The sequence below is a fragment of the Oncorhynchus mykiss genome, chromosome 21, assembly GCF_057628025.1.
Source record: "Oncorhynchus mykiss isolate SJ-2025 chromosome 21, ASM5762802v1, whole genome shotgun sequence".
NCBI classification, from domain to species: domain Eukaryota; kingdom Metazoa; phylum Chordata; class Actinopteri; order Salmoniformes; family Salmonidae; genus Oncorhynchus; species Oncorhynchus mykiss.
This window is the reverse complement of record NC_143042.1, coordinates 19,987,789-20,013,258: the sequence shown is the minus strand read 5'-3', so window position 1 is coordinate 20,013,258 and position 25,470 is coordinate 19,987,789. Positions and strand designations below refer to the sequence as shown.

The 25,470-nt window shown below is 44.3% G+C and overlaps 1 protein-coding gene across 3 annotated transcripts; it reads left to right on the top strand.

Annotated features, from left to right (window-relative positions):
* LOC110501055 (actin nucleation-promoting factor WASL) lies at nucleotides 1–25,470 on the top strand. 3 transcript variants are annotated; one of them, XM_036957581.2, is made up of 10 exons: nucleotides 1–422; nucleotides 9,454–9,588; nucleotides 9,717–9,803; nucleotides 9,974–10,070; nucleotides 15,295–15,490; nucleotides 17,459–17,501; nucleotides 19,831–19,984; nucleotides 21,008–21,510; nucleotides 24,073–24,178; nucleotides 24,310–25,470. In XM_036957581.2, the coding sequence occupies exons 1-10, from the start codon at nucleotides 318–320 to the stop codon at nucleotides 24,369–24,371; spliced, it is 1,488 nt and encodes a 495-aa protein (XP_036813476.1). In that variant the 5' UTR covers nucleotides 1–317; the 3' UTR covers nucleotides 24,372–25,470. The 3 variants fall into 3 exon arrangements, with proteins under 3 accessions (XP_036813476.1, XP_090070298.1, XP_036813477.1); XM_090214172.1 differs by lacking the exons at nucleotides 21,008–21,510; nucleotides 24,073–24,178; nucleotides 24,310–25,470 and adding an exon at nucleotides 20,150–20,317 and having other exon boundaries at nucleotides 2–422; XM_036957582.2 differs by lacking the exons at nucleotides 1–422; nucleotides 9,454–9,588; nucleotides 9,717–9,803; nucleotides 9,974–10,070 and adding an exon at nucleotides 14,111–14,721.

Here is a 25,470-nt window from a genome sequence, read left to right as displayed (position 1 = left end):
TATTCCCAAAGACTGCCATGTTGGATTGAGTCACAAATCTGCCGCTACTTGCGCTGGAGTTCTGATTAAAGTTTAGTATCTACCATATGCAAGACGTTGCAGGAATGTTCTCATAATTTGGATTGAAGGAGGACCTTACGTTGTGTTTGGGACTAACGAACATAATATCATACTAAAGCTGTTTCTATCGGGAAGTGAACAAACGTGCATCGATGTGAGGGTCCGGTTGCAGGCCACGGGAGATCAATGACTGTTTATTTGGGTTTCTTACAACGTCGAATCGGAATCATAACACACCTTTTGGTTGATTGTCAATAATGAGTGGCCATCTGCCGCAACGGCGGCCCGCTAACAGTGCATCCAAACTGCTAACCCCACAAGAGAACGACTGTCTCTTCAATTACCTCGGCAGAAAATGCACCGTAAGTTTATCAGTTGTTATACTTTCTTTACTAATTGCTCGTGAATGATGTTTACCCGTTTCAGGATTAATTGAAGCCTCTGTAATTGATGCCTCAATATGTTTGATATAACAATCGAAGGGAAACAACTCTCGCCACTGGCACTGGCTAGATTGGTGGAACAGGGGTAGGGAAAAATAAGTCTTGATATCCCGGGACATAGTGACATTTGGGCGGTAGAAAGTTTCAGTCAAGCCCCGAGGCCTCGGGTGTTCCCTGACACACCTGCATAGCACCCAGAAGAGGCAAACCACTGTTAACAAGAATGTGCTGCTCGGTTTAGTTGGCCTAGACCTGGGCCAGTGTTAGGATCTGCTAAACTCATCAACCTGACTACGAATATTTTTCGTACTGAAGTTGCATAATGTCTTGGCTGATTTCGGAAGCAGCCTGTGTGTTCAGAACAGCCTTTGTGTTCTGAACAATCTGTCTGGCATGCATTGTTCTGTTGTCCACACAATACTTTGTCATAGGCAATCACACAATTCAGTTCAGTTGATTGCTCTCCTCGGTTTTTGAGATGCGGCAATCAGTGAAGAATGTGTCCAATGTAGCGTTACAGTGTATCACTGTAGCAAATTAGCTCTGATGGGCAGGGACTCTATTTAATGTGACCGCTTGAGAAATTATATTATATAACGCGTTTTGTTATAATTTGACCCGGCCAGGAAATTATATTTCAATAGAAACAATGTGTCCTCTTGAAACGTGATGTGCATTGATTGCGCCCTTTAACCTCGGGTATTTAAGTTGGTGTAATGTACAATAGCATTGTAAAGGCCTAGACTTATGTCAACAAAATAGGTATACAGTATCTATTTGCTGTTTTTACACCCCAGTGTGTCATCTTGATCTACCTTGGATGGTAGGCTAATGTAATCCGAGGTCAGTTCAGAGAGAGAATGCCCCCCCCCCCCCCCCTTATTTTACAATACATGCAGGTATGAGCTACCTGTAAACACCAGGTTGGTTGATACAATTGGATGCCATTTAAGGCTGTTAATCAGTTCATCAGGAATGTGGTTTAATCAGATTTCCTCATGGATATGGGTCAAGGCTGTGTTGTGTAATGTTTGAAACTAAGTTGGTTGAGCCTACAGTTTCTCCAGAGTAGGTGCGTTGATAGTTTTTATCTCGGTAGTAACTTTCCCATGCCACGTTACCACACCCTTTGCTACCTCCCCATATCATCTGGCTTTGAGTCATGTCACCTTTTGTCATGTTCACAAAGTAGGCTAAGATGGTGTTGAGGAAGTCGTCTTCGGTTACTTCCTCTTTCTCACGTGGTGGGCCAGAAGAGTCTCGCCTCCTACCTGTCTGTCACAGTCATACCTGTCCCAGGTGTGTCTCTGCACCTGTTGTACACCTGCATACACAGCCAATGACATCATTCCACAGACATCCAGGCCATGTCACTCACCATGTGAGACAGCCCAGGCAGTTGCGTGAGTGACATTCCTGCCTCGCTCTCCTCATGAAAACGCTCTTGTTAAAATCTGTGAGAAGTGAGCGATTGCTTGTTATGTAATGGTCTCATGTAGCTAGAGAAGAAAATGTAGGAAGCTGCTGTCTTTTCTCTTCCTCCACAGAGAACTGAACACTGAACAGCCCCTGCTTCTGTGTTTAACCTTTGGCTTATTCCAGTTGTTGAAGGCAAGTTATGCTAGCTGAGCCAGAAGCTAATGTCTAATACCTGTTGCCTGTTGAGACATGGATGTTATGTGCTAGTTGGAACCAGAGCTGTGTCAGTGGATTTCAGCTCAGGGCCTCTCTCTGTGTCTCTATCTTGGTCTCTATCACTCTGTCACTCCACTCTCTTTCAGTGATTCATACATACAAACAGTGAGCAGCACACTCTGAAACGCAGGCCCTGCCAGATGATGAATCACATATGTGAGAGGTCCAGCCTGTGTTGATGTGGCTTCACTGACATTCAACTCATTGGTATTCCTACTGCTTCACTTTTTACTATCAGCACCGGGCTAGAGGTGGAAGCTATCCAATTCGCATTCTGTGTGAGTGAGACAGAGACACAGAGACTGCCTGATCAGCAGTCCTCTCCAGCAGGAAGTGCAGTGGTCAACCTCCTTCAGTGTTTTGTGCTGGAGTGGCGAAAATGTGCCTTTGATCTTTACCTCATACTCTCCTTCCCAACCTCTTCCCTGTTCCCACTTTCCCCACTTCGGCCTCCCCTTACCACCCCTACTCTGGGCCTCTGCCTCCCAACACCAGTCTCTGTATTTCCTACTACTCTCCAGTCTCTACTCCTCCCCAACTACACTCTGACTTTCCCCCCTCTCTTTCTGTCCTTCCCAACCCTAGCCATTCCTACCCAATCCCACTTTTTAGGCTCATGGGAAAAACTGTCAGGACATGGATGAATGATGCACACTTACCGTACATTCAACATCCTGTTTGTTCGTTTTCCCTGTGAGCCCTCTACAGTCCTACTGGCTGTAGTGTGTAGTAGCACCAGCAGCCTGGTGAGTGGTGCCATGGCGAGCTTTGATGATGTCACTGGGACTGGGTGCTTCCTGTGGCCAGTGGGGCTCGTTGAGGCTGCCACTTGTGATCAGAGCTCGAGAGTCTGATAGATGAAATTGCTCAGCTCTCTGTGACCTCACTGTCTTTGTCCCGTTGTGGGCACAGCCAGCTAGATGAGCACGGACATGTATTGCTTTCTTTGAAATGTAGTCTAGGCTAGAAAGCTTCATGTTCCCCAGACACTGCACAGCTCTTACCCATCTGTGTGTAGTTAGCTACTAGGCGTTCTCGTGAACTTGCTTTACCACTTTCTGCTCTGGCCTGCCTTTCATCTGCAGGGTAATTGGCCTGAACCCCTCTGCGAGGAGGCTAGTGAACTTGGGGAAGAACCTGGGTCCCGTTTTCCAATAACATTTTAAGGCTAAGTTCATCTTTAGAACCTTCATAGGAGCATCGGTAAATCTCTGTGCTGTTTCCCAAAACCATTGTTACTAAAGTTTCACTTGAAAGCGCTTGTTATTTACCAACTGCCTAAGACCACTTGTAAAACAGTGTTGCTTCACTTTATTCACCGACGATCAAGATGTTTCTGTCTGACTGTGACCAACAACTTTGGAACATAGTTGTCTACACACAGGCCTACAAAGTTGCCAAAATATTTGCAATTGTTACAAACAAGTGAAGCGTAAAAAGCTTAAAATGTAACCCTAGATGACTGCATTAAAATATACTTTTGGTAATGTATGTGGACACTTGCTCATCAAACATCTCATTCCAAAATAATGGGCGTTTATATGGAGTTGGTCCCCCCTTTGCTGCTATAACAGCCTCCACTCTTCTGTTAAGGCTTTCCGCTAGATGTTGGAACATTGCTGCTATAACAGCCTCCAGTCATCTAGGAAGGCTTTCCGCTAGATGTTGGAACATTGCTGCTATAACAGCCTCCAGTCTTCTAGGAAGGCTTTCCGCTAGATGTTGGAACATTGCTGCCGGGACTTGCTTCCATTCAGCCACAAGTGCATTAGTGAGGTCGGGCACGGATGTTGGGGGATTTGGGCCTGGCTCGCAGTCTGCGTTCTAATTCATCCCAAAGGTGTTCGATGGAGTTGAGGTCAGGGCTCTGTGCAGGCCAGTCAAATTTCTTCCACACCAATCTCAACAAACCATTTTTGAGTGGACCTCACTTTGTGCATGAGGGCATTGTCATGCTGAAACAGTAACAGGGCCTTCTCCAAACTGTTGCCGCAAAGCACAGAATCATCTGGAATGTAATTGTAGGCCTAGTCCAAACCTTTTTTATTTATTTTTTATTTATATATTTTTAAACCTTTTTTCAACTAGACAAGTCGGTTAAGAACAAATTCTTATTTTCAATGACGGCCTAGGAACAGTGGGTTAACTGCCTGTTCAGGGGCAGAACGACAGATTTGAACTTGTAACTTTTTGGTTACTAGTCCAACGCTCTAACCACTAGGCTACCCTGCAGCCCCAGACCATTATTCCTACTCCACGTAACTTTACAGTTGGCATTGGGCAGGTAGTGTTCTCCTGGCATCCGCCAAACCCAGATTAGTTTCCACTGCTCCAGAATCCAATGGCGGCGAGCTTTCCATCACTCCAGCCAACGCTTGACATTGCACATGGTGACCTTAAGCTTTTGTACGGCTGCTCGGCCATGGAAACCCATTTCAACTCCAGACGAAAAGTTATTGTGCGGCCGTTGCTTCCAGAGGTAGTTTGGATCTCTGTAGTGAGTGTTGCAACCAATGACAGCCGATTTTTGCGTGCTTCAGCACTCAATGGTCCCGTTCTATAAACTTGTGTGGCCTACCACTTTGCCGCTGAGCCGTTGTAGAAACGTTTAGGAGCAACTTCACAATAACAGCATGTACAGTTGACCGGCGTAGCTCTAGCAGGGCAGAAATTTGATCAACTGACTTGCAGAAAAGGTGGCATCCTATGATGGTGCCACGTTGAATGTCACCGAGTTCTTCAGTAAGGCCATTCTACTGTCATTGTTTGTCTATGGAGATTGCATGACTGTGTGCTTGATTTTTATACACCTATCAGCAATTGGTGTGCCTAAAATTGCCAAATCCACTCATTTGAAGGGATGTCCACATACTCTGGATATATAGTGTAAATAGGCAACGTGTACATATATATTTGAGTCATATTGAAATACATTTTCAGGCAAATTGTATTTGTCACATGCTTCGAAAACAACAGGTGTAGACTAATAGTGAAATGCTTATTTACGGGTCCTTTTCCAACAATGCAGAGTTAAAGATCAAATAAAAATGGTGACATGAGGAATAAATACACAGTGAGTAAAAATAACATGGCAATGAGACAGGGACTACCAGTACCGAGTTGAATGCAGGGGTACTAGGTAACTGAGGATGCTATGTACATTCTGTGCCTTCAGAAAGTATTCCCACCCTTTGACTTTTTCCACATTTTGTTACAGCCTGAATTTAAAATGGACTAAATGTATTTGTTTTTTTTTTTACACTGGCCTACACACAATACCCCATAATGTCAGTGGAATTATGTTTTAAAATGTCACTAAGTATTCAACCCCTTTGTTATGGCAAGCCAAAATAAGTACAGGAGTAAACATTTGCTTAACAAGTGTCGTAATAAGTTGAATGGACTCACTCTGTGTGAAGTAATAGTGTTTAACGTGATTTTTGAATGACTACCTCATCTCTATACCCCAAACATACACTTATCTGTAAGGTCCCTTAGTCAAGCAGGGAATTGCATACACAGATTTAACCACAAAGACTAGGGAGGGTTTCCAGTGCCTTGCAAAGAAGGTAGATGGATAAAAAGCAGATCTTGAATATCCCCTTGAGCATGGTGAAGTTATTAATTACACTGTGGATGGTGTATCAATACAACCAGTCACTACAAAGATACCGGCGTCCTTCCTAACTCAGTTGCCTGAGAGGAAAGAAACCGCTTAGGGATTTCACCATGAGGCCATTGGTGACTTTAAAACCGTTAGAGTTTAATGGCTGTGATGGGAGAACTGAGAATGGATGAACAACATTGTAGTTACTCCACAATACCAACCTAATTGACAGAGTGAAAAGAAGGAAGCCTGTACAGAATAAACATTTTCTAAAACATGCATCCTGTTTGCAACATGGCAATAAAGGAAAACTGCAAAAAATACGACAAAGCAATTAAATTTGTTCAGAATACAAAGTGTTAAGTTTTGGACAAATCCAATACATTACTGAGTACCACTTTCAAGCATTGTGATGGCTGCATCATGTTATGGGTATGCTTTTAATCATTAAGGACTAGGAAACTGAATAGAGCTAAGCACCGGTAAAATCCTAGAGGAAAACCTGTTTGTCTGCTTTCCACCAGACGCTGGGAGATTAATTCACTTTTCAGCAGAACAATAACTAAAACACAAGGCCAAATCTACACTAGTTGCTTACCAAGAAGACGATGAATGTTCCTGAGGGGCCGAGTTAGATTTTCAAGTATATTTAAGTCATAAACTATGGCAAGACCTGAAAACGCTGCCAAAGGGGCTTCTACAAAGTATCCACTCAGGTGTGTGAATACTTAATATTTCTGTATAAAATTTTTAATACATTTGCAAAAATGTTTCCCCAAAATTATTAATTTTGTCATGATGGGGTATTGTGTGTAGATGGGTGAGAAAAATAATCTATTTAGTCAACTTTGAATTCAGTCTGAAACACTTGACGATCTCCAAGGCATTTCTAGTCAATCGCCAAATATTTTTGTGGAAAAAAAAACAAACACCTGTGTTCCTTTTTTCAAATGTTTTATTAGTCCCGGGCTGTTGGTGGTAGGTGCAGCCAATTCAGCTGTCCTGCGTGCCAGGTAGGCAAACTGTTGCCATTTCATGTGTCTGAAGGTACAAACTCTGCCTTCCCGGTGGGCCTGGAGAGGAAATCAAGTGCTCTATGCCATTGCTGGCCAATCCGATTGCTCAGATGACCGAGTCTGCAGTAATTTAGCAGGCATAAAAGAAAGCTACGGCAAAATTGATACGGTGAGATTTCAAAACGTTTAAAGCTGTGACTAGAGAGACTGTCAACGAATACAGCAAAGAGATGCTGTTTTTATGAGGGAGTTCATGTTTAAGTTCTTACTCAGAACTGTCAACACTTTGTAGTCAACACTTTTATAACCCATAATGCGCGTTCTTCCTATTTCCACTCAGCGCTACAACAAGCAGTGCAGCAGCAATTAATTAGTAGGAAAGTGTGTGTATATATAGGCTTGCGTTGTTATTAGCGGCTTGGGTCTTTTTTTAATATCAAGGAATATTTCACTTTTCTCTGTTAATAGGAGTAACAACATGAATTTGTGCATGAGGCAGAAATAATGCGGTGCGACTTGAGTTTCGTCATCGGCTGGAAGACTGTGTCCCTTTTTGGTTTCTGTCAGTGGAGGAAAGGGAGAGCGGAGGGATGTTGAGAGACGGACCCTCAGTCTGCTGCTCTCTCTCTCCGATGAGACTGACCACCAGGTGCAGGCACCACCAGCCCAGTAAAGTTTAAAAGCAAATTATTCAAATGTGCCTCACAAGTAATACAACAATGGATGTATTACCAGTGTGATCATATAGCCTACCTCAAATGTTGAATATATTTTTTAAATGTCCCGAACAACAATGCACTGGCAGGTAAATTCAAGCAAAGCCAATATGCAGTGATAATGTATTGGTCCTATAGCCTACTGCACAAACCTCATTACCACAGAACTGTTTTTAATTGGTTAATGTTGCATAGGCTTACATTTTTAAGTCATGTTAGTAAAAAATCAGAGCGGTAGATCTCGGCATGCATGTTGACTCAGAAGGTTGGTGACCACTGGGCTTTGTAATTTGTCTAACGATGTACTTAGCGAACATTCTTGCCGTGTGGTGTTTTTGGCTTTCGGCTGTTGTAGGTTTACGATGCGTCGTTCTCTCGGTATCGGGAAACCGGGCCCTGATCTTGAGTCTGTGTAGTGGAGCCTGACATCCAGCCCTGCTGAGTCAGAGGGTTCTGCTGCAGGCCTGTCTGACCCAGCAGGATCACACATAATGGGCATGGAAGGAAGGCCTGGCCACATCCGTCTAAGACCATGAGATACTTGGCAATAACTCTCCAGTTAGCTCTGTTTGAGCTAGCCCTTTATCTTTATGACAAGTTATCTTCAAAGAGCTGCGGACATTGTTTGCATTGCTGCAGCAGCTTCACTTGGTAACCACTCTGTTCCCTGAGACGGCCGCCTCCTAGTACAGTGCTGCCCAACCCTCTTCCTGGAGATCTACCGTCCTGTGGGTTTTCAGTCCAACCCTAATTTAACACACCTGATTCTACTCAGATATGCTAAATTAGGGTTGGACAGTAGATCTCCAGGAAGAGGGTTGGGCTGCCCTGGTCTAGAGCTTCTAGGTCTAGATGCATTACTGACATGTCTGCTGTCGGAGTCAGTCAGCGGTGTGACAGCTCGGTCCTATAGAGAAGGGCGTAGAGGCTGTTACGGTGAGACACACACTGCTGCCAACAATAAAGACACGTTATGACAGGCCATCCTTCCTGTCGTCCTCACATTACTATAAGTAAATGACAAGAGTATATTCACCACTTTTTTTTGGCAGCCTGACAGGCTACTTTACCATCCTGCGTGAGGAGACTGCTGAGATGTCAGTAAGCAATACAGAGGACAGTACTGGCACACAAGAGGACAGGGTGACTTTAGTCCTGCAGAGAAATGAACTGCGCTGCGGCAGTCTAAACTCTGCCAGTGCTGTCACACCTCTGTAGTAGTGTTTCTGCGCATACATTATTTTCTAACCTTTTTTATTTAAAGTTCGACTTGGCGAGATGAGGTTGCCCTGAGCAGATATTGAGATGAGCGCGATGCAAAATGTTGCGCGGTCAGAGTATCTGCGCACATGCACGGGTGCGCTTCACACTGTTACAGCGTGATCTCTACAGGACCAAAACAGCAGAGAAGTTTAGGCTCGCGCTTCAACCCTCTTAGTTGTTGAGGAAGTTGCCCTGTTATTGTGTATACTTGCATCCTTGAGTCTACCTTTTTAAAGCAGGAAGTTGATTCCATTGAGGTCAAATACATATTTTTAAAGGGAGACCTGGCCAACACTGCTTCACTGTAAAATATAGACTGAGAGTCTGTGAGTCTGTTAAATCCCTATTACATCCATTTGACATTTTAGTAATTTAGGCGACTCTTATCCAGAGCGACTTACTGTTCGTGGGGGTTGGGCCAGTAACTGAAAGGTTGCTGGATCGATTCCCCGAGCTGACAAGGGAAAAATATATTCTTCCCCTGAGCAAGGCATTTAACCCACTGTTCCCTGGGCTCCGAAGACGTGGATGTCGGTTATGGCAGCCCCCCCCGCACCTCTCTGATTCATAAGGGTTGGGTTAAATACTGAAGACACATTTCAGTTGAATGCATTTGGTTATATTAACACCTTGTGCCTTTCTCTCTCCTGCAGTCGCTATGTTCAGCGGTGGTGCAGGTATACTCAGCAGACAGGAACTCAGCCTGGACCAAGAAGTGCTGTGGTGTAGCCTGTCTGGTCAAAGACAACCCAGCACGATCCTACTTTATCAGGGTGTTCGACATGAAGGTGGGTTTAGTTCACACTGTAAAACAACACATTTCACCACACCTATCTGATGTATGTGACCAAACATAGATTAAAACCAATGTATATAATAATAATTACATCCACACACTCTGTCTCTCTCGCCACAGGAGGGTAGAAGCATGTTAGAGCAGGAGCTCTACAACAACTTCTCGATCACTTTTCCCAAATCTTACTTCTTCACATTCGCAGGAGACGTGAGTTATCCCCTTTCTCTATGTACTTGATGTGCTTTGCTCCAGCCAAGTCCTTTCACATGTCATGTGGTCATTTTCTTTATGGCAAAAACCTGTGTGTGCGCTGTCTTTTGAAGCCTGCAGTGTTGTTCGTTCTTATGACATTCCACTTCCTGTGTGTGTGTGTGTAGTCGTGCCAGATGGGACTGAACTTCGCCAACGAGGAGGAGGCCAAGCTTTTCCGGGGAGCCGTCGAGGACCTGCTTGGGAGACGACAGAGAAAATCTGGTGACTACTACCTACCGATGCCATCTTTGATTCTACTGACCTCGGATCTCTGATATTGAAACCATCTCCTCCCTCTCTCTGACCGTAGCTTGGTCTGCTAGTGTTTGGACAGATCCTCTCAATTTTGAGATATGGATCTCTCCTTCTTTCTATGCCATCTCCTTCCTGATTGTTCAATTGGCAGCTCTCGCTCTCTCTGGCCCACAGTTAAGGGCTTTTGCTCCAGTAGAAGGGGAGCAGATCTAGAATCAGCTTCACCCTCTACTAAATCCTAACATAAACATGTGCCTGATCAGCTAAGATCATTGTCCAGGGGCAACAGTGCTCTTCCGTGCCTCTTTTTGAAGTGCTCATGGAGACCAGCTTGCTATAATGACAAGTTCAGGACTGTTTGTCCTCTGTCCCAAACCAGCAAGAGTCGATGCAGTTTCTGTATGGATGATCCTCTTTTTAGATTTAAGCTCTGTCTTGTCAGTCAGTCTGTGATCGTTCTGGTAAATCACTAACTCGCACACGTACGCTTGACAATCAATCCCCACACACACGCGCGCATCCATGCTGCTTATAAACTAACTAACTCCGTCCGCCCCCCCCCCCCCCCCCTGCTTACAGAAGAGTTCCTCTTTGATCCGTACTCACCTGTATCTCCATACAATCCCTTACATTTCACTAACACACAGCACTATACAGGAGTTTAATTCTATACATTTTGTTTTACAGAAAAAAAGACGTCAAAATGGTAGGTCAAAATGGTAGGTCGAAATGGTAGGTCCTTCATGAGTCTTTATTTTTTTTTTGGAAAATCATTTTGAGGTTAACCAGAAATCGAATCACTAAGTTTTTAATCAAATAACCCTGAAATGATTTGACTTAAAATATACATGCACGTAAACAAACGCACTCGTCCCCACGTGGCTTTGATTGAATGGTTCCCGTGTAAAGCCATTGGATAATCCACTGAAAGCAGGTTGTCTCAGAGAGAACACCTCTCCCAAGCCCCTAACTAACAGATTACCTACCCTACCCCCCAGTCTTAATCTTAACCATAAGGGGTATGGAAGTACTGTAAATCTGACTGTGGCATCAGTGGTGAGAAGCAATTTCTATGTACATAATCCTCTTTACAGGACATGCTTAGGTATCCTGCATACACATTCCAGAAAGCCAGTTCTACAGTGACGTTGAGCAGATCCCTCCCTCAATCTTAAAATACCATTCCTGTGACACCACTCACACTCCATCACACACTCCAAACCAGGCCATATGAATAATCAGCCAACCTCCACATTCTATAGATAAGAGGCTACAGTTGGAAGTCGGAAGTTTACATACACGTAGGTTGGAGTCATTAACTCGTTTGTCAACCACTCCACAAGTATCTTGTTAACAAACTATAGTTTTGGCATGTCGGTAAGGACATTTGCTTTGTGCATGACGTAAGTAATTTTTCTAACAATTGTTTACAGACAGATTATTTCACTTATAATTCACTGTATCACAATTCCAGCGGGTCAGAAGTTTACATACACTAAGTTGACTGTGCCTTTAAACAACTTGGAAAATAAAAAAAAATGTCATGGCTTTAGAAGCTTCTGATTGGCTAATTGACATCATTTGAGTCAATTGGAGGTGTACCGGTGGATGTGTTTCAAGGCCTACCTTCAAACTCAGTGCCTCTTTACTTGACATCATGGGAAAATCAAAAGAAATAGACCTCCACAAGTCTGGTTCATCCTTGGGAGCATACCTCCAAATGCCTGAAGGTACCACGTTCATCTGTACAAACAATAGTACGCAAGTATAAACACCATGGGACCACGCAGCCGTCATATCGCTCAGGAAGGAGACACCTTCTGTCTCCTAGAGATGAACGTACTTTTTGCGAAATGTGCAAATCAATCCCAGAACAACAGCGAAGGACCTTGTGAAGATGCTGGAGGAAACCGGTACAAAAGTATTTATATCCACAATAGAACGAGTCCTATATCGACGTAACCTGAAAGGCCGCTCAGCATGGAAGAAGCCACTGCTCCAAAACCACCATAAAAAAGCCAGACTACGGTTTGCAACTGCACATGGGGACAAATATCAGACTTTTTGGAGAAATATCCTCTGGTCTGATGAAATAGAACTGTTTGGCCAAAATGACCATCGTTATGTTTGGAGGAAAACGTGGGAGGCTTGCAAGCCAAAGAACACCATCCCAACCCTGAAGCACGGGGGTGGCAGCATCATGTTGTGGGGGTGCTTTCCTGCCGGAGGGACTGGTGCACTTCACAAAATAGATAGCATCATGAGGAAAGAGAATTATGTCTTGATGTTGCTTCAATATATCCACATCAGTCAGGAAGTTAAAGCTTGGTCGCAAATGGGTCTTCCAAATGGATAATGACCCCAAGCATACTTCTAAAGTTGTGGCCATCACAAAGCCCTGACCTCAATCCTATAGAACATTTGTGGGCAGACCTGGAAAAGGCGTGTGCGAGCAAGGAGGCCTACAAACCTGACTCAGTTACATCAGCTCTGTCTGGAGGAATGGGCCAAAATTCACCCAACTTATTGTGGGAAGCTTGTGGAAGGCTATCCAAAACATTTGACCTAAGTTAAACAATTTAAAGGCAATGCTACCAAATATGTCAACTTCTGACCCACTGGGAATGTGATGAAAGAAAAAAAAAAGCTGAAATAAATCTTTCTCTCTACTATTATTCTGACATTTCACATTCTTAAAATAAAGTGGTGATTCTAACTGACCTAAAACAGGGACTTTTTACTAGGATTAAATGTCAGGAATTGTGAAACTGAGTTTAAATGTATTTGGCTAAGGTGTATGTAAACTTCCCACTTCAACTGTATATATATATATATATAACCTTGTAGAGTGTAAGAGGTGCGTCATTCTCCTCATCAGTACCCAGACACGCTGGGGGTGATACAGTTCATTGGCATTTTTCTTGAATTTATGTCATTTAGTACCAGAGCTTTCCTTACTCTACAGATACTATAACAGTCAAAAGCTCTTTCAGAGATGCTCTCGAGAACTGGTCAAGTTGATTTGCTGTGGTGAGACATTAGTGTCACACTTTTCATAGCAGTCCTTGGAATCGCTTATCAACGGTGCATTCTATTGGACTTCAAAGCTAGTTTGCTCTGTGCCTGGCTCCCCATAGTGTTGTACTGGTCTTACTGGGGGGGCAGAACGTGCCACCCCAATCAACTCCTGGTCTGCTTAATCAGGCTAAGAGGATTTAATTCAGCTGCTAATGTTAGTTACTTCACAACTCTCACACTACCCCAGTCCACTCACAGCACTGGCCACGGAATGGAAGGAGTTGTTGTGAGGGGGGGGGGGCTGAATTGGTGACATTTTTGCCATTTGTGACCTGTAAACAGATTTCTGAGAGTGATGTTTTTACATGGCATGGCATGGCCCAGAACTGTCCTTTGAAGTTTGATCAGACTGGCATGGCTTGGGCTGTGCCCATACAGACAACATTCTGGCCGAGCAGGCATGGTGTGTTCTGCCTGTGGCCATACAGCGGTTTGTCTGTGGTGTCTCAGTGTCTGCAATAATGACAGGTGAGAATGACCCTGCAGATAGGAATTAACCGCGTTCACCCAGAATGTTAGTTTCTGTTGCCTTATCGCTCTCTTTTTCTCACTATCTCTCCTTCCTTCTCCATGCTGTCTCTGAGTCCCGTCTCCCAGCCAGCCTCTCTCTCTCTCTGATGTAGATTCATCATGTTTAAGAGAATCTCAGGGATTATGGTGGATTAGCAGTGGGCATTAATGGTTATGTAAAATCCAGCAGCACTGTGATTTGCTGGGATTAGAGGTGGGCTGGAGTTGGGGGTGTGGTTTGGCATGCTGGTGGAGAGGGGAGGAAGGCAGAAGGGAGGGGGTGAGAGAGTATGGGAAAGAGTCTGGCTCGTAGAGCTGGGACCTGGCAGTGCTCCCTGTTGCGAGGGTGAGGAGAGGGCACTCTGTTTGGAGGCGGGGCCAGCTGTAGCTGTGGCATTTGCCCAACCCCTATCCACCTCACTCAGCCGGAGGGTCTGACAACTTAGTCTGCCTTGGTCTTAGTCTGCCTGGCTCTGCCTGTTCTCTCTGGTTGCTCCTCCACCTGGTTCTCTGGATCTGTTTTTGGAAACGCCTGGAGTTGGTTCTCTAGTTCTATAGCTCGGGATGTCTCTCTGATTCTGTAGATCTTTGGATCAGTGGCTCTCTGAGCTATAGCCCAGGACTAAGCACCACGTAGTCTTGCCACCCCCCCCCCCCCCATGCTTCTGCCATTGCTCTGAGATGATGTTCTGTACCACCTTCTTGTCCTCTCCCTCTGAGGACCTATCTGAGGGGGGAGGAGGAGGGGCGATGCTTCCGGGAGGGTGTCTCTCCACCCTCCACTGCCTGATCCTTCCCCAGGAGGAACTATATGCGCCCCCCTCGGACCTCGCTACCCGCCTCTCGCTACGCCACGGGGACCACGCTTGTGGCGTGGTGGGTAAGATGCTGCTGGACGTCAACATGGCAGCGGCCGGAGAGTGTAAGGGGGACAGAGGGTGGAGGAAGGGGGACGGAACTCACTGTGACTGTAGTCCCTCAGTCTCACCCTCAATCAGAAAGAGCCCCCGTGGGGACTCCAGCCACAGAGGTAGGTGGCTAGGGAGTCAGGACAGTCATGTCCATATAATTCAGTTTGGATTGACCACTATGTGGGTGTCACAGGACGTGTGAGCCACAGGTAGTGGCAAATAGTATTCAGTGTGAGGATTCCACACGAATCTCATCCAGGCAGTGTTGTAGTGGTGGCTTTGTTTTTCTTGTTTGCTGTGTGTTGGTCTATCCCTGTGGTCCCACCAGCAGACAGCTCTCTGACTGCCCTAAGCCTAATGGGAGGCTGTAGAGAGGAGATGGTTTTACACGAGGAGTGCTTACTGAGATTGTAATTTGATCACAGTAGCAGGTAGTGTGTTGTGACGTTGGCTAAACTCTCCAGGTGTTTAAAGGCAACCCACTGTCTCACCCTGTGTGCCCTCTCATTGAACTAATTGTTGGTCAATGATGGAAGTAGGCCTCATTAATGAAATGTACATCCAAAAGTATTTTGTAATCGGTATTTTAAACTACCTAGTTCTGACACTCGGGTCTCTCTCCCCCAGACCTAGACTCTCCCGGACTGTAGCATTGTGGGTACTGTAGTTCTGACTCTTCTGTTCCTCCTTAGGCCCTGCCCTGCCCATGGCCACGGTGGACATCAAGAATCCAGAGATCAGCAGTATGTCACGGTTCCACGGCCACAACTCTCAGCTCAACATGGTGAGCAGCAGCGTCAACAACAACAACAAGAAGGAGAAGAAGGTGAAGGGAAAGAAGGGCAAGAAGCTGACCAAGGCGGACATCGGAACGCCCAGCAACTTCCAGTAAGTATTCTTTCCAATGTATTCCTTTCCGTTCTGTTCTATTCTGTTTTAGTTGTGTGTTTTTAATTCTGCTCTTATTTGTGACATCTGAGAAGTAAGGGTCTTTCACAAGCCCTCAGTGTGGGTTGAGTCCATCATGAGATAAAGTATTTGGCACTTCTAGTTACTCACTGTGATGTCAAGTTAGGATGTGGCCCATTTGGGTCAACTGGGGGGTATTGCACAGCTAATGTATAGAGGAGTACCTCTAGCCATACTGCAATGTGTTAATGTGCAGGCTAAGAGTTGATGGGACTTTTTAATCCTGGACATATTTCTAATCACATGTAATGTAAATCACATGTGTATCTGGCATGATTGATGGATGTGAGGATAATCTGTCCTGTGTTTTTAGGAATTGGACACTGGTAGTCAATACTATGGTACTGGGTTACTGAAGTAGTGTAAAGCAGGGTTATTTAACCAGGGGTCCGCACCCAGGTATTGCAGGGGATCCGCAAAAATAAATGCATTTATACAGTAGCAGTCAAATGTTTGGACACCTACTCATTATAACCTGCCCAGGGACTGCGGGTGAAAATTAGCCGGCTGGCTAAAACCGGCACCTTTAATGAAATGTTGATTAATGTGCACTGTCCCTGTAAAAATAAAATAAACTCATCTCAAGGGTTTTTATTTTTACTGTTTTCTACATTGTAGAATAATAGTGACGACATCAAAACTATGAAATAAAATACATGGAGTCATGTAGTAACCAAAAAAGTGTTAAACAAATCAAAATATATATGAGATTCTTCAAAGTAGCCACCCTTTGCCTTGATGACAGCTTTGCACACTCTTGGCAATCTCCCAACCAGCTTCATGAGGAATGCTTTTCCAACAGTCTTGAAGGAGTTCCCACAAATGCTGAGCAGAGCAGAGGTAACTCTGGGTTTTCCTTTTCTTTGGCGGTCCTCATGAGACAGTTAAGTCATAGTGCTTAATGTTTTTTGTGACTGCACTTGAAGAAACATTAAGTTCTTGAAATATTCCGTATTGACTGACCTTCATGTCTTATAGGAATGGACTGTTTCTCTTTGCTTATTTCACCTCTCCTTGCCGTATTATGGACTTGGTCTTTTACCAAATAGGGCCATCTTCTGTATACCACCCCCACCTTGTCACAACACAACTGATTGGCTCAAACACATTAAGAAGGAAAGACATTCCAAAAATGTTCTTTTTTTGAAGGCACACCTGTTAATTGAAATGCATTCCAAGTGATTATCCTTATGAAGCTGGTTGAGAGAATGCCAAGAGTGTGCAAAGTTGTCATCAAGGCAAACTTTGAAGAATCTCAAATATAAAATATTTATCTTTTTTTTTTTTTTACACTTGTTTTCTACATGATATGTGTTGTTTCATAGTTTTGACGTCTTCACTGTTATTCTACAATGTAGAAAATAGCAAAAATTAAAGAAAAACCCTTGACCGAGTAGGTATCCAAACTTTTGACTGGTACTGTATCTATCATTGTTTTTTTTTGTGTGGATATTTATTTTCCAATGTTTTTTTTAATGAATATCGCTAGCAACAACAGAATAAACACATTTTGAATTAGAAGTATCTTGTTTCTATTGATTTTTCTCAACTCCTAATATTGAGTAAATGACACTCTGGTGTATCTGTCATAGGCTTTGAAAAACCTGCGATAGGCTACCAGTGTGGCATGTGCCGTGTCTTGACTTGGAGACATACATTTCTGCCAACACATGGCTCACCTTTGTTTAACCAGGTAAACGGCTGCTCTTAGCGAACGTTTGCTTGGAGTTACCTTTTCTAGTTAGGCGACTTTAGAGTTTACACTTCCTCTGTGTGTCCTCTCATCCCCTGAGTGTAGGGTTAGGCTAACTACTATATACTGATTGGATAATTCCCTCAGGCTCTGTACTCCTCTCTCTCTCTCTCTGATCATGTGTTTCCTTCTAGGCACGTTGGCCATGTCGGCTGGGACCCCAACACAGGCTTCGATGTGAGTATGACTGACTGACTGGGTTCTGACTGAGGAAGAGATATTGTTGTCTGTACTGTAGCCTCTGGCTAGTAGACTCATCCCCTACTTCTAATGGTATGGGAAGATCCTATCTGACCTGTGATCTGACTCTTCTCACGCGGCGGTCTACCTAGCCTCTGTCGTATAACGTATGGGATGTTTTAATGTCACATGAACAAGGACAGTGAAATGCCTTTCTTTCTAACTCAAACCAATAGGCCTGGACAGTGGGATGGTTTCTCTCTGAGGATGTGTATTACTGGGAGAAAGAGGGGAGGGAAGGAAAGCGAGTGGGTGGGGGTTGTTGCGTTTTCATCCCCCTTACCAGTCCTCAGGCTCAGAACTTGTTTATTTCTGAGGTAGTGTTCATCAGACATGATTCTCCTCAGAACTAAATATGAAATATTATGACGCATCTCTCCATCTCTGCCCACTGCAGAAGTCACTGCCAGCCCAGTGTTACACAAGGAGATTTCACATTATAAACCTGTTTCTGCATAATCCATCCATTCATTTCCAAAAAAAGGATAAGTAATTATTGCGTGGTGTTCTACATGCACATCGAACAGAGCAGACGGGAACCGGAGGATTTGTTGAAATTTCTAAAAATAAGATTTCAATGATTTTGCATTTCTGAGCTTTAATACTTTCAAGGATTTAAGTGGAGAGCGAGAGATGAGAGAGGATGTTTTAACATGTTTCGACAGAAACACGAAAGAACCCTGCAAGATTTTATTTATTTACAGCTGCAATTCATTACATAAAGAAGACAACCTGAATTACATAGAGGTAAACAAACTTACTAAGCTGTTTGTGTCTCTGCCCAGAGAGCTAGAGTAGTGGTTTAAAGTAGATATGATATAAACCTGTGTAATCTAGTTCTGTGGGAATATAATCTCACAGCCTTCAATCCACTCCACCGGTTGGCCAACGAACAGTGCCAACCTGGCACAGGTCCCCTCAGCCACCAGGTGGTGATGCAGGGGCTGTTTTACAACAGGGGTGCCAACATCAGAACAGTTTATCTCAGAACATGAGACCGCCAGCTCTGACATAATGTGGTTCTAACTGAGTAATGTTTTATCCCAGTGAGGTTTTACCTAGGGATGCACAGATGCCATTTTTGACCGATATCCAATACTGCCCTTGCCAAGAAACCCGATCCCGATAACGGATAGTTAAAGTTTTATCAGCCTCTTAAGCATTCCAGTACACTAAAATAGTTGAAATGCACACACTGACCAAAATGTTATTTTGTTGACATTTACACATTTGTTCACATTACCAGTGAAACATAATCAAAACCCATTTATTTCACTTACTTGCTGTGCTGTTTTGTTGTTCAGTCGTTTCATTCTCAACCAGGATTTCATTGTACATGTCGAGCAGTGAAGTTTCAGCTCTGTCTGTCCTTTCCTCAGTACGAAATCCTCGTCGACCCACTGTGCTGTCAGACTCAACATGCTCATGGGGCTGACGTCGCTGGTCCAAATGTCAGTTGTGAAGTTAATATCAGTGACGCCCTTAGCAAGTAGGTCGTGGATGTGCGTTTTCAACGTTTCTGTGTAACTCCGGTAGGGCTACATCTGAAAAATAGCGCCTACTTTGTAGTGTGTACCGGGGCTCGAGGTGCTCGACCAGTCGGCGAAAGCCAACATCGTCCACAACAGAGAACGGTTGATTGCCAAGGGCAATGAATCCTATCGTTATTGAATTTCGCCTTTTGAGTCTCTCGCTGAGATTTTCTTGAACTTGTTTAGTTGTGCACTTAGTAGTCACTGAACGTCTGGTGGTGATGGACTTTCAAATGAGTAATTAGGTTTGTGGTATTGAAAGATTTCACTTTTCCCCTCTGGAAATAATATAATAAATAATAGCAGCACAAATGTTGCGTATGGCCTTTTTGTTATCTTCCTTTGAAACTTAAATAGATCCACACAGCAGACATTGTGGGCCAGGTTAGTAATGCTGCGTTGCACGTGTAGCGCTGTATTTTTGGTGTCGTTACGCCATCTACCTACGTTATACAGGTATGCACGTCATCTACCTACGTTATACAGGTATGCATGTCGGCGTTAAACTATACATCGAGCCGATGCCGATGTTGGCATTTTTAGCGAATATCTGCCAATTCCGATAAGCTTAACAATTTTTTAATTTAAATTAAATTATTATATTTTTTTCTGTTTCTCGTGCATCCCTAGTTCTAACTCATTGAGGTTCAAACTGAGTGAAGTTCTAACTGATAGGAGTTCTAACTCGGCATGGTTCTATTTACTGTAATCCAGTGTTCTCTTCTCTCCTCCAGGTGAACAACCTAGACCCGGAGCTAAAGAACCTGTTTGACATGTGTGGCATCTCTGAGGCCCAGCTGAAGGACAAGGAGACTTCCAAGGTCATCTATGACTTCATTGAGAAGAAGGGAGGAGTGGAGGCAATCAAGATAGAGCTCCGCAGACAAGGTGTGTGTGTGTGTGGGAACTAAGGGCTTTGGGTTGTTTGTTTGTCAGAAGAGTATTGATAGTTGGTCACGGTGACTTACAAAAACAAGTTATCTTGTAGCCTATGTAGTGTCCATATAGATTGTTTAGTGCTCTAGAGTCTAATGTTCAGTGTGTGTTCCTCAGGTCCTCCACCTCCAAGGTGGTGTGGTAGGTTGGTTTATCTCTGCATGGTGCTGCTGTGGCATTAGTCTGACTGGGAGCGGTCTGATAGACTAACTCTGACCTCTGTAGGACAAAATAGTCTAACACAGAGTTTCCCCAAACTCATTCCTTGGTGCACCTATTTTTTTGTTTGTTGCCCTAGCACTACACAGCTGATTCAAATCACCAACTCATCAAGCTGTGTAGTGCTAGGGCAAGAACCGAAAAGGTGCACACGGGGGGGGCCCCAGGACCGAGTTTGGGAATCCCTGGTCTATCACAGGGGTGCACAACTCCTCAGGCCCTCGAGTTCCTCAGGACTGAGGCCCTTGAAGACCAAGGTCTGTATCCACAAAGCATCTGAGTGAGAATGCTGATCGAGGCTCTGTTTTGTCTTAAAGAGCATAATGAATCAATTTTATGGAAAGATCCTTGATCAGCACTTTTACTCGCAGATGCTTTGTGGATATGAGCCCAGAGCTGTGTGCCCCTGGGCATGATCGAACATGTATGGACCTTGACAGGCCAGACCAGGAGTCCGATTGCAGTGTGCTGAAGAGACATTTTCCTTTTCTTGACTGTAGAATCACATGTTAGTCAATGCTATACTCTTTTATCCCACCACAAAGCTTTTGTCTGAGTTTCTGGGTTAGTTGAGAATAATTACTTGAAGCATAGCTGTCCCTAGTGGCTACAGTCATTACTGCATGGTGTCATAGCAGCAATTGAGCTGTATTTATTTGCTGCCTTTCCTCTGAGGTTCTTCTAGAATCTAAAGCATGTTGTGAAGTGTGTACAATAGTAGATGCCATGCTAAAATGATTTCTCTTTCTGGTCCAGCCCCTCCACCCCCTCCTTCCAGAGGCGGACCCCCACCCCCTCCCCCACACCAGACCTCCAGCCCCCCACCCCCGCCCCCACCGGTCAGGGGCAGGGGTGCACCTCCCCCTCCACCCCCCTCCAGAGCGCCCACCTCAGCACCACCACCTCCTCCCCCCTCTAGAACAGGCATGGGAGCTCCACCCCCACCCCCAACTAGAGGCCTTCTGCCCCCTCCTCCCCTGGCTCCCCATGCCCCACCTCCTCCCCCACCTCCCTCCTTCACCTCAGCAGGTATTGGTTCCGGAGCACCTCCTCCTCCTCCTCCCCCGCCGCCTCCCGGCCCTCCTCCCCCACCCATGCTTCCGGAAGCTGATGGAGGGGGTGTAGGTGCTGGTAAGCCCTCAGCCCTGTTGAGCCAGATCAGGGAGGGGGCTCCGCTGAAGAAGGTGGAGCCCGTTTCCACCAACACCAGCCGAGACGGTCTCCTCGAACAGATACGACAGGGCAAACAGCTAAAGGCTGTGAGTGGACATTACCTCCTTATACATTACTCCCTAACCCATTTTTCCCCAACTGCCGGTCCGCGGGCCAAATCTGTCCCGTCAGCAAAATGATTTGTCACCCCAAAGCCCCCCAATTTAATTAGGAATATTTGTTTAATTTAAAAATAAAAATGTCAGACCCGAGATGCAAAAACTCCCAAATGCAATGTCCCAAGAAGGCAGTTAACTAAATAATGCAAAAGTTACATTTTAACTTCATTCATGGGGAGAGAGAATGCAGGAGACATTCAAATAATAATAAAGCATGCAGTGGACTATTTTGTGGTGCTGAAATGTTAAACTGCAACCGCAGTGCAATCAATAGGAGATGAACAGCGCCTGGTACTGGAAATATAGCTAACTTGTTATGCAAGTGTTGCACAGCAACAGATGGAGAAAAACTACACCAGTCGAGTAATTCATTTCAACAATGATCTTCATTTTAATTTGACTTTACAAACAACAAGCGGGTTTAATTGGAGTCTATTTCTTAAGAGCCGAGGCCTATATAAAATAACTTAACTGGCTGTGGTAGGCTGTTACGCAACAGCTTTTTCACAAGAAAAATAGAAGTGGGATTTTTAAAATTAGGCCTACTTACAATTGCAACTGGCCAAAAATGTAGCGTCCTACATAAGACAATAATTTATAGAAAAAAAGGCGACGTGTCTGAATGTCGGTATAGGGGTAGCCTGCTCCTGTAATGACAGAACAATTAGAAAATACCGTCAGCTTTACCTAAATATCCCTGAATAAGCACTCCCAATGTTAGTATTTATTAAATACAGTCATATAGGCCACTAAGTTGTTTAATCAGTAGGAAAAGTTGCATTTCCCATCGGACACGATCAGGTGAGATGGATGCGATTGTGATGCGCAGGCGGTCCTCAATCGACTTATGTGAAAGCCGGTTCCTGGCGTGAGTCTATACCGCGTTCGTAGAGGAAAATGAGGACTCGCAGGTGTATGTCCAGCCACACATTGTTGGCACATAAAATGTGAGTTTCTTTATTGTGCTGTGTTCCTCTGAGAATGCCACCCAGTTAACGCTTTAGTGTTTCTGCGTCGGGCCTCTGTCTGGGGCGGGAAGGCCACTTTGAAAGTGCAATGCTTAGATTCATAATGTCTGAGATTACATTTTTTGCAAACAGTGACATTTTCATTGCAGATAAGACCCACTGGCTTGACATTGGGGAAAAGCTAGAAAGATGACCCTATATCTCTGTACATTCTAGACTGAAACTTATATTTTCAATTTTCCAGCTTTGATAGTTTTTGCGATCATGCTAATTGTTCTGAACAAATGTTGATGTTAAAAAAAAATACTGTAGGCTACGTAGATGTGTTTTTTCCTCACCAATCAATGCACAGAGAAATAGACAACAAAAATCATTAATAGAGGGCGGCGCAGTGGTTAAGGGCGCTGTACTGCAGCGCCAGCTGTGCCATCAGAGTTCCTGGGTTCGCGCCCAGGCTCTGTCGTAACCGGCCGCGACCGGGAGGTCCGTGGGGCGACGCACAATTGGCCTAGCGTCGCCCGGGTTAGGGAAGGCTTGGTCGGTAGGGGTGTCCTTGTCTCATCGCGCACCAGCGACTCCTGTGGCGGGCTGGGCGCAGTGTGCGCTAACCAAGGTGGCCAGGTGCACGGTGTTTCCTCCAGCGCATTGGTGCGGCTGGCTTCCGGGTTGGATGCGTGCTGTGTTAAGAAGCAGTGCGGCTTGGTTGGGTTGTGTATCGGAGGACGCATGACTTTCAACCTTCGTCTCTCCCGAGCCCGTACGGGAGTTGTAGCAATGAGACAAGATAGTAGATACTACAACAATTGGATACCACAAAATTGGGGAGAAAAAAAGGGTAAAATTCAACAACAAAAAAAAATCATTAATCACATGGTGATTTTTATGAGTGTAATCCGATCTAAATGATTATTTTGTCACTGAATGTATTATGTACTAATCAGATGTGTTAATGTTGCTCAAATTGTAGTGTAGGCCAATTAACTACTATGTACCAGTTATGTTCTGGCCTGCCAGAAAAAACTTGTCCATAGGCCAAACCTGGTTGAAGAACCCTGCCCTAACCTCTATGCCCCTGGTCCTTATACCCTGGCTCCTACCTCAACCCCTAAAACCCAATTTTATGATTGCTCTGGCATTGCTATCCGGAGGCTCCGTACTGAGGGTGCGATGCAATTGTGGAGCCTCGAGTCTTGTAGAGGCCAAATCGAGCTCCAAACCGCATCGCCGTGCACCTCCCAAATTTTGTAACAATGCAGAGGGCTCCGTATTGTTCCGCATTGACCTGATTGACAACTTCCTTCACAGCAGCTCTGCTCCGCGAAGCACAAGCAGTGTGAATGCACTGGCTTCTACAGAGGCCGTATCGCAGCAACTGCTGTACGGCCAATGCAGACGTTGGCTTGACCATGCAGCGCCTTTAAGGCTAGCCCTTCACACTTCCCCCTATCCTCTAGAGATACTAGACGCACAGTCCCCTATACTGGAGAGTGTTCACTGGTGTGTATTCCTGTGTGTGTTCCAGGTGACTGACGAACCAGGGTCAGGAGGACCCGCCACCCCTTCAGCCGGCATCGTAGGCGCTCTGATGGAGGTGATGCAGAAGAGGAGCAAAGCCATCCACTCCTCAGGTACACACACACACACACACCCACACACACACACACACACACACACACACACCCACACACACGAGATAAGAGGTTGCTTTTATATTCATACCAATGTGTTTTGTATGTGTTTGTGTCTTTCTCATCCCTAGATGATGATGACGATGATGACGAGGAAGAGGATTTTGAGGATGATGATGAGTGGGATGACTAGTGATCCTCCCCCTCGCGGATGATTATGACAACACTACATTGTTCCTAAATTGTCTTTCTAAATCTTATTCAAATTATAATGTAAATGTTTTATCAATTTGCTGTATATTTTTGTTGCCTTTTTTTTTTTTTATAGATTATTCTGTGCAATACCTCATTTAATCTGTAAAGGTTTGTCATGTTATCTTTCTGTAAAGTTTTCTTCTCTCTCTCTCCTGGATTTAAACTTTTTACGTCAAGTTTCTCTTGATCTAAGAGGTCAGTCAGTGACTGGAGTGAACAAATGAACAAACTGTCAGAGCCGTTAATAATTTAGTTGTTAAAAATCGAGAACACTATTTTCATACCCTTCTCTTACTTTTATTTTTACTTATTAAAAAATCCTAGTTTAGCACTCTTATTTTCTTATGAAATCAGCTATGTTGGAATATTTAGCCCCATTTTGCTGTCAATTGTAAATCTACTCAGTTTGTATTTTTGCACGAATTGAAAGAGGCTCAGTACGTGAATACAGAGCAGTATCATGGCTGTATCTGCAACGTTATGCTTGAAAGGCTATCACTTAAATTATCCAACACTCTCAACCCGTACACTACAGTAGTACACACACACACACAGCTGTCTTCTGTTTTTTGTTTTTTCATCATAGTTACAATACATTATTGATTACAAACGGTTATCACAAACAATGTTTTTTTATTTTTTATAGTAGCAATCAGTCTCCTACAGTTTATTTGTTTGAATCAGGTCGGTGCAGATGCAAAGCTTGAGGATTAATTAGTTTGTCAACCTAATATGACATCTGATTTTGCAGCTGAGTGTCCCATGATGATCTGTTTCACTAACAAACTGTCCCTCAGAACCAGTGAACTACACTAACACATCTACTATTGACACTAACCTGACTCTACACAGGGGGATACTGCTTTCTCCTTGGAAGGGAACCAATGCTGTTCTTTACAGTATCGCTCTGTCTGTTTTCACGATGAGTGAAACTGCGTTCAGGAACCAAGATATATGGACATCAAACCTTCAGAAATTAGGTTGGAAGAATAATGGACTATTAAATTGTACACTCAAATAAATGTTAATAATTTACA